Source organism: Heterocephalus glaber, unplaced genomic scaffold (genome assembly GCF_053883595.1).
Source record: "Heterocephalus glaber isolate CG9 unplaced genomic scaffold, H.glaber_assembly_v1.0 deba00001452, whole genome shotgun sequence".
Classification (NCBI taxonomy): domain Eukaryota; kingdom Metazoa; phylum Chordata; class Mammalia; order Rodentia; family Bathyergidae; genus Heterocephalus; species Heterocephalus glaber.
The window spans coordinates 13,518,788-13,532,278 of record NW_028258302.1 but is presented as its reverse complement, the minus strand read 5'-3'; the positions used below and the strand labels follow the sequence as shown (position 1 = coordinate 13,532,278).

The 13,491-nt window shown below is 42.1% G+C and overlaps 1 protein-coding gene across 1 annotated transcript in view; it reads right to left on the bottom strand.

The window, feature by feature from the left end:
* Window positions 1–2,788: 2,788 nt before the first annotated feature.
* The window catches only part of Srsf4 (serine and arginine rich splicing factor 4), a 29,261-nt gene continuing 18,558 nt past the window's right edge, over window positions 2,789–13,491 (bottom strand). The window contains exons 3-6 of the mRNA XM_004850782.4: window positions 12,733–12,845; window positions 8,497–8,711; window positions 4,485–4,562; window positions 2,789–4,265 (exon numbers count right to left, since the gene is read on the bottom strand). Of these exons, the coding sequence (XP_004850839.1) occupies window positions 3,452–4,265; window positions 4,485–4,562; window positions 8,497–8,711; window positions 12,733–12,845 (1,220 nt within the window). The 3' untranslated portion in view covers window positions 2,789–3,451. The remainder of the gene's footprint in view (window positions 4,266–4,484; window positions 4,563–8,496; window positions 8,712–12,732; window positions 12,846–13,491) is intronic.

The following is a 13,491-nucleotide window of genomic DNA, read 5'->3' as shown; positions in this document are numbered from 1 at the left end:
CCCCTCTCTTCAAATACTTATCTCATTGTTCTTGCCACTTTCTGAAGCAGTTCTGGAAGTCCTCTTTTGTGTGTTTAGGAAGAGTGACCAAAAAATACATTGAGTGCCATCCAACCTAAGAGCAGGCTTGTAAAACATCATAGTGCATCTCCGCCCACCTTATTCACTAGATACAGTACTGTGGAACTTTTGCTCTTCCAAGTCAAAATGACCATGAAAGGCAAACATTTTGAATGGATTCAGGACATGGAAGCAGCCATGACAGCACAACGAGACACTAATGAAAGAGGGAGGACTTCCAGAATGCTGCAGAAAGTAGCAAAAATACTAAGTGTGTTTGCAGTGAGGGGGGGTTAATGTTTTTCTTTTTTGGTTTTGAGACAGGGTCTCACTCTGTAGTTCAGGCTAGCCTTAAACTATGTAGCCCAAGTTAGCCTTCAACTCATAGTGATCTTCCTGCCTCAGCACACCTGGTTGTGAGGGGGATTAATGGCAACATCTCTTTTACTATATTTACTGGACCTTTTTGATCACAACTTAAAAAAAAAAAAAGATAAGGTGGGGGCCATGTTGGCAGGCCCTGGAGATGGGAAGTGTAGGGGCCATCAGGCTGCCACTGGTACCAGTGTATTTATCCATTCATCTGCTGAAGGCTATCTCGATTGCTTCCTGACAAGGCCTGATAATTGTGAAGAGGTGGTCTAAGTATTCGAATGCAGGTTTTTGTGTAGACACATTTTCGACTTATTCAAGTAAATACCAAGGAGAGACACTGCAGGATAGTAAGAATATGTTTAGCCTTATGAGAAACTGCTAAATGTGGTGGCTGGTCATTATGCTAGTCTCATTTGCACTGGGATCTAAAACTACTGATCCCAGGATTTTACTGAGAAAAGATTAAAACTACATAGGAGAGTCCCTAATGTTATCTCTGGTGCACATTCAGAACTCAGTGGGTGACAGGTTGCGTTTTTCTCATGTTGCTTTCTTTATCCAGAGTCTAATATAAATAAATGTAAAAACTGCCGACCACCGCTGGAAATCCTATGTACAAATGTAATTCCCATACCATACCATTAAATTCAAAGAACACAGTGCTAAATTCATTAGGCTACAATCAACGTGCTTATAGTTAAGTGAGAACTTTCCAATACTCATAAGAGAAAAGGGAGTTGCTGTGTTAGCATGAAATTAATATAAATATTTTAAAAACTCTTTTCTTTTGGCACTAGGGATGAACGCAGGGTTTTTGAGCATGCTAAGCATACACTAAGCTACTCCCCAGTGTGGGCTTTTGAATTTATGAAAGAAAGCAATGTCCTCATCCTTACAGGGAGAAAGTGAGTAATGAACTCTCATCATTCCCTGGAGACCAACATGACACCCTTTGAGGTAGGGGAAATTTTAGTGGATCCCTCACCTTGTCAAGATGTCAAAGAATGCACTCAGGTAAGATGTGGGAAGCTCTAAGGATACTCATTTCTTTAGTTTGGCTGCCCAGTCTGCTCCCAAACATCTGTCTTTCTAAATGGATCCAAATCACCTCCACTTTCCCCGCCGAACCAAAGAGCTGCTTCATCATCTTGGAACCACTTGAGCACCCTTCCTCAGGCTGCTCCTCTTCGCTGCCTCCTGTCACTGCCTCTGACCAGGCCCCATGGCATCTGGCATTGTATGTGTTTGTTTTTTGGTACTAGGGATTGAACTCGGGACCTTCCAATTGTGAAGTAGGCGGTGAAACCACTGAGCTAAATCCCCGGCCCAGGCATTGTGTGTCAAGAAGTGCTGGTTTCCTGATCCAGATCCTCATTGCTGCCAGGTCCAGGACAAAGGTCTACTTACTCCCTGCACCCTGCTGGCTCACTTTCAGAGCCCCTGGTCCTGGATGGAGGCAGAACCCCTCCTCCTTGTACTGAAGCTGTCTAGGATCCAATCTGTCTTGCTAGCTCGCCTCCCTAATGCCCATCATCAAGCCCCACATTCACAGGTCCACTGGACATGCTCTCCCAGCTCCATGGCTGTGCTCAGAGAAGCTTCTCTTACTCCCACACCCAAATCCCAAAGGTAAACTTTGATGCCTCTGATCTGAAGTTGTTTTTGGAGACAGGATCTCGCTATGTAGTTCAGGCTGGCCTTGAACTCAGTGATCCTCCTGCCTTTCTAGTGCAGAGATTAGAGGCATGAGGAGACACTCTGCTTTTATACTCCCAGAGCACCCTATGGGTTTGGTGTACAGCTGAGAAGACAGCTGTGTGAGAAACGGCTGTCTTCCCCCCGAGCTTGCTGCAGACACTCTGAGGGTACTGTAGCTTCCTCTCCATTTTGATAGCCCTCAGTAGTGCCAATGCTGAGACCAGGTTGGAACCACTGTCAGGCACCTCCTGCAGTGCAAGAATCACTGGGACAAGGTAATCCCAGGATCATTTTCCCCCCCGGTTGTGAATTAGCTCAAATCCTAGTGATTAGAGGATTATAGCATAGGATCATGGCAAGTTCAACAAAAAGCATGGAAGAAGTCCATGTTCATGAAGAACTCACTGACAATGCTCCAAATTTCCAAATGACTTCATTTCTCATCAGCGTGGCCACAAACTTAATCAGAATCCCAAAATCATAAATTCCGGGAAACTTGCCTTTATTACCCTGGTGAGAAAAGTTCTTTGGGAAGTGCTGGCTCCCTACCACAGGTGATCCCAAGGAACAAAACAGCCATGACAGATGAACATCTTATGCGAAGGAAAAATCAAGATACATCAGGAAATGCAACTCTGATTCAAGCACCATGAAATTTTGTCAAGCAAAAATAGTCTTTATTCAAATTTAATGGAAACAGGGGTCACTATACTTTGCAAGACGGGGAAAAATAAAATTAAAAAAAATTCTTTTCTTTTTTTTTAATATAAAACAATATAATCACAATACCAGAATATGGAACTCTACAGTTTATTTCCTATGGGTTACTGCAGGTATCAGTTTTCCTCGACTGTGCTATTCACAACTTTGTTAAGTCCAAAAATATGAAACCAAAGTGGTAGAAACTGAAGACTTAGCACTTTCACTAAATGGCATACATCAAAGGGCATCAATTCAAGGGCAAAAATGGTTGAACTCACCATACCTACCTATGCCATCATTCCAGCCTTAAAGCTGTCCAGGTACCGAGCTCCCTGTAGGAAAGGCCAGGCCTGAAAGCCAAGGCATTTTGGATATTCTACTGTGGGCCATGAGGAAAGGGAGTTTCGAAGAGAAGATTTTTTTCAGTCGAGCAGGAAGGCCTGGCGCCAGGAGGCTTTACTGAGAGGAAGCACTTAGATTTAACAATTATAGACACACCATTAGGGGAGTTAAAAATGTACAGCAGTGACGGATGTTCTACCTCAATCACTTGTGCTACGGCTACCAAACATGTACAAAAAACTTCTCGGGTAGTTCCAGCCGTGGTCGTAGCCGGTTAGGACCTCGAATGGGATCTGGATCTAGATTGGGAGGGCGATCTGGAAGCAGACCTGGATCGAGACTTAGACCGAGACTGGGTTTTTGAAGCCGACTTTGATCTGGAGCGTGATTCTGTCAGAGGGTTTGGTTTTGATTTGGAATTGGATCTTGACCTGGATCGGGTCTCCGGATTAGGGCCAGCATCTTCACTCTCCCCTTGGCCTTCCCCCTGGCCAGACTCAGCTTTGGCGTGTTCTCGCTCCTTTGACACTGAGCGGGACCGAGACCTGGACTGCGAGCGGTCGGTGTCTTCCTTCTTTTTCTTCTTGCTGCTGGTCACCTTGCTGTCTCTCTTGCTGCTGCGCTTCCTGCTCCGCTCACTCTTACTGCGGCTACGACTGCGGCTGCGGCTCTCCTCCCTGCTTCTTTTCCTGCCCTTCCTCTTATCCTTGCTTTTGCTGCGGCTCCGGCTGCGGCTGCCCGCTTTGCTCCGACTCCGACTCCTGCTCTTGAGGCGGCTCTTCTCCTGGCTCTGGCTCCTGCTCATGCTCTCTCGCTTCTCCTCTTCCACTCTCCTCTCTTGGCTCCTGCTCCTACTTTTACTTTTGCTTTCATGCCGGCTGGGACTCCGACTTTTGGGTTTCCCAGTGCTGTCATTGTTCTGGATTTTGTCTTCAGTGTGGTCTTTACTCTTGCTGCGGCTCTTGTTCGCACTGTGGCTACGGCTGCGACTCTTATCATCCTTGCTGGGGCTCCTGCTTTTCTCCTTCTTGCTGCGGCTACGACTCTGGCTTCGAGTGCGGCTCTTGCTCCGGGAGTGGGAGCCCGACCTGAGGAGATATGGCATATGGTGTCACACTTCATGCTAGTAGGGATGAAAAGACCACAGAGAGTGATGCATGGCTGCATGGCCAAGGACTGCTCTCTGGTCCCCCCAATTCTAATGTGGAGATGGAACAGCCAGTGCGAAGATGGGTGACAGGTAAAATCAAAGTGAGTCATGGTGCAGGTGTTTCCTGCCAACCTCCCCGATCCCAAGGCAGACCCACCTGGACCGGGATCGACTGCTTTTGCTGCTACCACTTCGGCTTCTGCTCTTCCGGGAATGTCTGCTTCGAGAGCGAGACCTATGGGGAGAAAGAAAATTTTAACTTGCTGACAAAGGGCTAATTAGAGTCAAGCAGGACATTCTTTTCTATTTGTGGTGCTGGGGATTGAACTTAGAGCCCTGTGAATGCTAGGCAAGTGCTCCACCACTGACCCCAAAACATTCTTTCAATCAAAACATGGGCACTTCCAGCCGAGTCCGCTAGTGCATGCTGTTAATTCTACCTACTTGGGAGGCTGAGGCAGGAGAATCAAGTTCCAGGCCAGTATGATCAACTTATTAGACCCTGCTTCAAAATACAATAAACACAAAACAAAACAAAACAATAAACAATAAACAAAAAGACTGGAGATATAGCTTAGTGGAAGAGCACTTGCCTAGCATGCACGAGGCCCTGGGTTCAATGCCCAGTATCATGCCACCAAAAAGAAAATAGTAATACAGCTCTGGCTAGACACAAATTCACAAATTCTTTCCTGTGTTTAGACTTGTAGACCCAGCCTCCTGCAAACATTCTACCTAAATAGCACACTCCAATTTTCTCCCTAGATCTGCTCCTTTTTCTGGGCTATTGCCACTAATGCCACTGTGGTTTACCCAGTTCTTCACATGAGAAACGATAGCCATCCTTAACTCCATCCCTTTATATGCCAATGGTTCTGTCTCTTCATCCTCTGAAGTCTACCTGCCTTGACTGCTGCCTCCCTAGGCCACCACCATCCCTCCCTGGAAGCACAATGAGTCTCCCACCTTGCCCTCCTGCAAACACTTCCCTTTACTTTCTCTTCCCCTCTCTGTGACTGGAGAGCTGTCTTAAAGAGACTTCTCTAGGGTCAGGGATTTAGCTCAGTGGTTCTGCCGCCTGCCTCGCAAGCGCAAGGACCTGAGTTTGATCCCCGGTAGCAAAAAAAAAAACCCAAAACAAAACGACTTCCCCAAGCTTCAGAAAACCATTAATAAGCCCAGACTGCAAACTTTTTTTTAGTACTTCCTACTGAAGGCAACTGGTGCTCTTTGGGGTAATGATTGATCCCATGTATAGGGCAGGAAATGCACAAGATAGGCCTAGGACACATCACTGGGATGTGGAGAGGGAAATGTTCAGAGCCTTCTGAGCACCATTACCTATGAAGGCTCTTACCAGAAATGTCTAACCTGCATCTCTATCAGACCTCTTCAGAACTCAATTCCCCCTTATAGGAAGTCCAGGGGATAAAGAATTACTCAGTAGTTACAAAAGGAAACAGATCAATTCAGAATATTGAATAGTACTTAAAAACCTAAGAAAAATAACTGTCATGATGTGTGTGTGGGGGGACCGCCAGCTTAATGAGACTTAATAACCTTTTGTAATATATGACTAGATTAGATCCTGATCAGGAAAAAAAATCTATAAAGACACCCATAGAACAACTGGGGAAATCTGAATAAGCTTGGACACTAGGTGACTGATGAAATTACATGCTGTTAATGTTCTTAGGGGAGAACCTGAAACTGTGGCTATAATCATTCTTGGAGACACACTGAATTATGAGGGTGAAGTTCCATAATTTCCACAACTCTTTCAAACACAAAATAGATGTATAGTGTGTGTGCGTGCGTGCGTGCGTGCGTGTGTGTGTGTGTGTGTGTGTATTTGCATATATACAGGGAGAGAGGAGAGAAAGAAAAGGCAAAATACCTTTAAAGCTGGAAGGGACATACAAGTATTCATGAACTAGTCTTTCAACTTTTATGTTTGAGAATGACTACAATTAAAGGCATGAGGAAATAGTAAAGTGCATTTACATAAACATCAAACAAAAACAAAAGAAAGAAGACACAGGAGCCAACCTGAAGGGCTTCCAATGACCACAGAGAGAACAATGAAAGCATTAAAAAATTCTGACTGTGGGCTGAGGATGTAGCTCAGAGGCACAGCGCCTGCCTGGCAAGCGCGAGGTTCCTGAGTTTGATCCCCAGTACCAAAAAAAAAAAAAATCCTGACTGTAGAGGGATGTTTAAGATCAAAATATAAGCACTGAAACAAAAAAAATAAAAAAAGTAAAACCTGTGGGGAGGGGAGGGAAAGGGGGTAAAAATGATCAAAGTATGCTATGTGTATGTACAGCTGTGCCAAAATGAAACCCACGGATCTGTATAATCAATATGCATTAATAAAAAAGATGTAAAAATTGACTATCACAGATCAGATATCAGATACATATACATCCAAGAACTTATTCACAATGATCCTAACCAGTGACCCTTCTCATTTTCAAAGGCTGCTAGGGCACTAAATATTCTGCAAGCTGGTAGTTAGGATGGTTCAGGCGGACAACTCTGGGTGCACTTAGCCATCCATCATCATTCAAAGCAGGACATCTGCAGATATCTCATAAGTTGTACAATATGAAGCATGTACAAAGTATTACCATGATGTGGTGTTGCTAAAATGTCTTTTTTTTTTTTTTGGTCAGCACCAGCGCCAGTGCCGATAATCCCAGCACTCAGGAGGCTGAGGCAGGAGGATCACTGAGAGTTTAAGGCCAACCTGAATCACATAACAAGACCCTGCCTCCAAAAAAATAAAAAAGGTCTTTTTTCTGATGTCCCAAGATCTCAATGAGTTTATAGGAAATATGGGAGATGGGATAAAGGAACGTGTTAAACTCTACCCTAATGATGCAGTTAGCAAAATCTAAACTGTGGGAAAATCTTCAAAACAGATGACCTTGCTTCTTCAACATAAATACATGAGAAATATAGAGGGTGAAGGGGGAAATGCCAGTAATTAGAAGGAATGTGAAGACACATGCCATCTGACTACGATGCGATTCCTATGCAGGATTCTGAAACAACCAAACCAAGTATCAAAAGTATCTGTTTAAGGCCTGGGGATTTAACTCAGCGGTGCTGCCGTCTGCCTTCAAGCACAAGGTCCTGAGTTCGATCCCTGGTACCACAAAACAAAACAAAACAAAAATATCTGTTTAAGACGACTGGGAAAGTATAAATACAAACTAGATATTAAATGATAGAATTATTAAAAAGGATAGATTATCTTAATAATGATAGAATTTTAAAAACCGGGTGATAGACGTAATGGGATTCTGGGCTCATTAAATGATTTTCTCCAATGCTTTATATATTTGAAGTTTCTCATAAAAAATTTAAAAAGCAAAAGCTCAAAAGCATACAAGTTTCCAGTGACTTCTCATTCCTTATACCCAGAACCTATCCCAAGTCTCAGTATGATCTGGCCCCTCTCTGCCTTATCTCAAGCCACTCTCCTTCATTTCAGTCCTGGCACTGTCCTTTCTAATTTGGGAGACTCTCCTTCCCCCAGGCCTTCAAGAACATCTTTCTCTGCTAGAAGGGCACTGCCCCCTCTGCCTTCTGTCTCTCCAATTCATCTTTTCAGGCTAGGCTTTTATGGCGTCATTAGGGAAGCCTTTGCCAACTCTCCAGGTTACTTGTGCTGTGTGCATTTCCTTCAATGAACCTGTCAGCATGGTAACCATTTGCTTAATACTGGTCTTCTCTAGTAAGTGCAGGGTCAGAGTTGTCTTGCTCTCCAACACTTGCCTGACACTTAACTTGATTGCTGGCCTGTGGGCAGAACAACTGCCAAATATGATGAAATCTCCACTCTTCAGTAGCTGTTGTATTTAGCAGAGTAACCAAGAAACCAGTGGCCATGTGTGCTCCTAGTGTATGACTGTGGTGTCCCCAGAAGAAGTGTGAAAGGTCACTGGTTTCTGTCTCAGAGAGAGGACTTTACTTCTATTTGTACTCATGACAAAAGAGTTCAAGAGTTTTACAAATAAATGTTCAATTCAAAGTTTCAACTTATTGAACCAGATGAGATCATGCTATGGAGCACCCAAACAGGGAACATCAGCTGATTATCTGTGTGATCATTAATAAACTGGTGGTGACTGCCACCACAAGAAAGACACCGTTAATGGTACCTTGAATGACTCCGGCTCCTGGAATAGGACCGGCGCCGTCTAGAACCTGGCTTGTCTTCAACCAATCTGATTTTTCTGCCATTGACTTCAGTTCCATCCAACTTTTCCAAAGCTCTTTTCATATCAGAATAAGATACAAATTCAATCACTCCTTCATTTTTGCGACCCTTGTGAGCATCTGCATAGGTGACTTCTCCTGCCTGACGCATATAATCCTTAAAAAAAACCAACAACCTTGAGTATATTAGGATACATTTTGCTAAAATATCTAATGCAATCATTAAAGTGAAAGCTTTCCTTTTCACTTAAAAAATGTTAGCTTCAGGCTGGGGATTTGGCTCAGTGATTTCGCCGCCTGCTGCACAAGCGCAAGGACCCGAGTTTGATCCCCGGTACCAAAAAAAAAGCTTCCCTGAGAATGAAGTGTATGCTTAAATATTTCCATATACCCACCATTTACTGAGGTTCTTTAAAGCAGCAGGGATTAGGTGATAGAGATAATAATAAACAAATATTAAATTGCTCCTTTAAATATACTTGTGAATATAAATTTTTAAATTATCATTTCCTAAATTTTATACTGCCAAATTATTTATTTATAGCATGTAATGTCACTACATTTAAGTTAGGTCTTTTTTCTTCTTTATTTTTGGTTTTTTTGAGACAAGGTGTCATAATGTAGTTCAGGCTAGCCTCTCGAACTTTTGGTGATCCTCCCACCTTAGCCTCCAGAGTGCTAGGATTGTGCAGAAGCTGTTTTTGTTTTTTTTTTCTGGTACAGGGGATCGAACTCTGGTCCTTGCGCTTTTGAGGCAGGCGGCGCAACCACTGAGCTAAATCCCCGGCCCAAGAGTGCTGGGATAACAGGTGTGCAACACCATGCCTGGTTCAAAGTTAAGTCTTTTATATTTCATTATATATCCATGCTTGAAAAAAATATATATAGGAATTGGTAAAACATAAGCAAATCCACTATTATGATGATGAAATTAAACTAACTGCCCATCTTCTTTGAAGCTAACTGCCTAGTTTCAAAGTGGCATGACCATCCATGTCCCGCCACCACAAGCCTTCTTCCTCATTCTCTTTCAGGTTTCACTATGGTTTAGGGGGGCCAGGTGTGATGGCACATGACTATAATCCTAGCTCTTAGGAGGCTGAGACAGGAGGTTTACTATGAGTTCAAGGCCAGAATGAACTACATAGTGAGACCGCGTCTCAAAAACGTTTAATGACAATACAACTAAGGTACTATAGGCCACGTGATTTCCGTATTTGAAAAGAAAATGAAACTGGGATGTGTTTGAAGTGAGGGAAGTATTCAAAGGGATTAGTGGCTATGTCTTTAATAAATTTTTTCAAACAATTTACTTATTGCTAATTTCCCCCATATTTATATATATATAATATACAAATAGGTATCTGGAGAACAAATGTATGAATAGTCAATGGAGTTCATTTTTGTATATTTCTTTTCTGAAATATTCACCACATCCACAAATAACAAACTGTCATTCGTTGTTTTTGTGAGGCAGGCAGTGGAACCACTGAGCTAAATCCCTGGCCCTTTAAAGGCTTTCTGCTCACTTTTTTTTTTTTCCGGTATCAGGGATCAAACTCGGGACCTTGCTCTTGCGAGGCAGGTGGCAGAACCACTGAGCTAAATCCCCAGCCCTCATTCATTGTTTTTAATGGCATTTTTGGGCAAACACTTTACCACTGGTCCTCAAACACATCCCTGGTCCTTAAACAGGTCATTTTATATCGATTCTTTGCTCACTGCATCATAAACATGTTTACATGTTTTAACATATACACAATCTTCATAGTTTGTGGGCCCAATACTTTTTCTGAGGGTCTCTCAATTGTTAAGACTTTTAGGTTATGTCCAGATTTTTGCTATTGTTCATAATCAATCAAGAACATCTTGGTATAAAAATTTCTTTTTTCAGTTGAATTATTTCCAGGAGTAAGGATTCTGGGTAAAAGGCAGGGAGCCATCCAAAGTGGGATACCCTTAACAATGAATGAGGAGGGTATTCAGGACAAGGCTGGGACTGCCCTGGCAAAATGAGATACAGGATCATTCTGGTGATGCTTAAAAAGTGTCACTACTTTTATCTTGTCACACTTCCAGATTAGTAATAAAATCAGCTAACTTACTGAACGTTTGTTACACATGTTTTAAGCGACTCAGTCCTAACTATAACCATACAAGGTAGATAAAATCGTCACCTCCATCTTAGAGATGTGGAAAGTGAAATCAGAAATGTTAAGTAAACTGCTCAAGGTCATTCAGGTAGTAAACCAATGAGTAGGATATGAACGTTAGCAGTAACACTCCTGGAACAATTCTTAACACCACCCACATGAGAGATGAAACTACCACTCTCAATGTTATCGACAGTATACTAGTACCTCATTTTCACATCAATGGCACTGCATTGGGCATTACAGATTTTAAAACAAGATTTCTTAAATTAATTTTTGCATTTTCTTGATTAATAACATTTTTTGTGCCAGGAACATTCTAGACTTTTTAATAAAAATGTACTCAGTTCTCACAATAACCTTGATTAGAAATTAGTATTAATCCAATTTTTTTTTTTTTTTGGTACCGGGGATCAAACTCAGAACTTTGCGATTGCCAGGCAGGTGCAGTGCCACTGAGCTACAACCCCAGCCCAGTATTAATCCAATTTTATAGTTGAAGAATAGACACAGAGGTAGAGAACTTGCTAAGGTCACAAAAATGGTTAAGTGGCAGAACTATGCTTCAATCCAAGCCTTGCTCTTAAGGAAACCTCAACTTACCAGAAAATTGCTGTTTTTCTGAGAGTAAAACTGTCCAACGACACAGAAGTATAAAGCCAACTAAGGCAGCTAACCAGATTCCCATTTTCATCAAAAAATTGACTGCTGCCTGCTTTGCAAGTGCAAGGTCCCGAATTTGATCCCCAGTACCAAAAAAAAAAAATTGAAAACTTTTATAAGATATTAGTAGAATATTTAGTGACACTACATGAAGGCTTGGCATTTTGTACTCATGAAGACAGTAACTTTTTTTTTTGGTACCGGGGATTGAACTCGGGTCCTTACGCTTGCAAGGCAGGTGGCAGAACCACTGAGATAAATCCCTGGCCCAAGACAGTAACTTTTGCCAGGTGTGGTGGCACATGACTGTAATCCCAGCACTCTGGGAGGCTAATGTTGGAGGACTGCAAGTTCCAGCCCAGCCTGGGCAACTCAGTTAGACCCTGTCTCAAAAAAGGTCTAGGGATGTAGCTCAGTGTGAAGGCCCCAGGTTCAGTTCTCAGTATGGGGGTAGGGGTTGGGAGGGTGCCTGCTGCACTACTCACAATATTCAATGCCTAGCTCTCAGAATTCTGATGTCATTCCTCCAGTAAGCACAACTTCACTGGTAGACATTCAGTAAGGGTCTCCTATAATGCTGATAGTCAACACAATGCAACATAATGTAAAAAATCTCCACACGGAGAGTCAAGTCCTGTTCTCAGCTCTTCTCTTAAGACCAACTGTATGATTTAAGCTTTTCTGGATTTTGTCTGTTATCTGAACATTGTTGGGAGCAAAAGCAAATTTTAACAAAAAGATACTGCCTTAAGTGTAGACGACACAAATGTACAGGATTCCTAACTTGTCTCTGCTGAACTTAAATGTACTCACTCATTTTGCTAGCAATGTCTTATTTATTGGTGCCCCCCCGCAAATAAGACAGGAAACTAATCATTCTTTTTACTTGTCAGTTTCACCTACAAGGATCCATACTGGAAGCTAACATAAATTTCCACGTTACAGCTAGTGTTTCCAGAAACACTGGTGGTTCTAATCTTTTACTGGCAAGAAACTATACTGGCATCTTCTTGTCACATTGTCTATAGAGGAAAATTTCATAAAAGATTTGTCCTTAGAGTGACAGCCTCACAATAAGCAGTATGAATGAAATTCTGGTGTCTTTTTGTACTCTCGTGGGAATTTTTTTTTGGGTACCGGAGATCGAACTCAGGACCTTGCGCTTGAGAGGCAGGCAGCGGAACCACTGAGCTAAATCCCCGGCCCTCTCATGGGAATTTTAATTGGAGAATTTCCAAATGTTCTGATGAAGCTTTCAGAGACACAACACCATTACATCCGGTGTATGCACACGTAAATTTACCTGTTTTCTAATGTTAACTCCTGCCCAATCTTACCCCAGAAGGATAATGAGGCCCAAACCTTTAGGTCTTGCCAACTGCACCGACTTGACAAATTTTCCACAATAAGTCTGTACTCTGTTCGAGTGGGAGGGCCGTATTTATCTCGGCCACTTCTTCTATAACCATATCCACCTTTGGAAGGTCCAAATACATAAGATTAGGTCAGTGGAGGAAAAACAAAAGGTAACACAAAACATACTCCCCTTAAAATATATTCTTTACTCCCCACCCCAAACAGCAGCACATATATTTTAACTCTAATCCCACCCTTAATTTTAAATTAATTTTTATAAAAAGCTATTAAACATGAAAATTTAATTTATAAAGTTGTAAGTATATAATCATTAATATTTATAATTAACATGCATAAATTTTAAAATATTAAATTTAAATTTAATAATTTAGAAATAAGTAACCAAATTACTAATCAGTTCCTGTTGTTACTCACAGTGATTAAAGTTTTTGTGAATATTTTGTATAAAAAAAAGATTTTCAGGCACCTATTTCAGTTTAATCTCATCTGTGTCTAACCCTCAGGATCCTCACCACCCAGGTCTAATGGGGAAAGGTTGCGGTCGTCACATGGCTTCCTGTTTTTGGTCAGCCAAGGGCCATACAGGTTCAAAGAGCCACGCATGGAAAGGTAACTCAAGGTCAGCAAATGGAACAGGCAGTCATCTTAGCCTCAAAGGAGTCTTTTAATTAAAACATTGAGGTCTTTGTTAAATCTATGTTAAACAATTGCATTACAGAGAAAAAAAATAACAAACACACATCA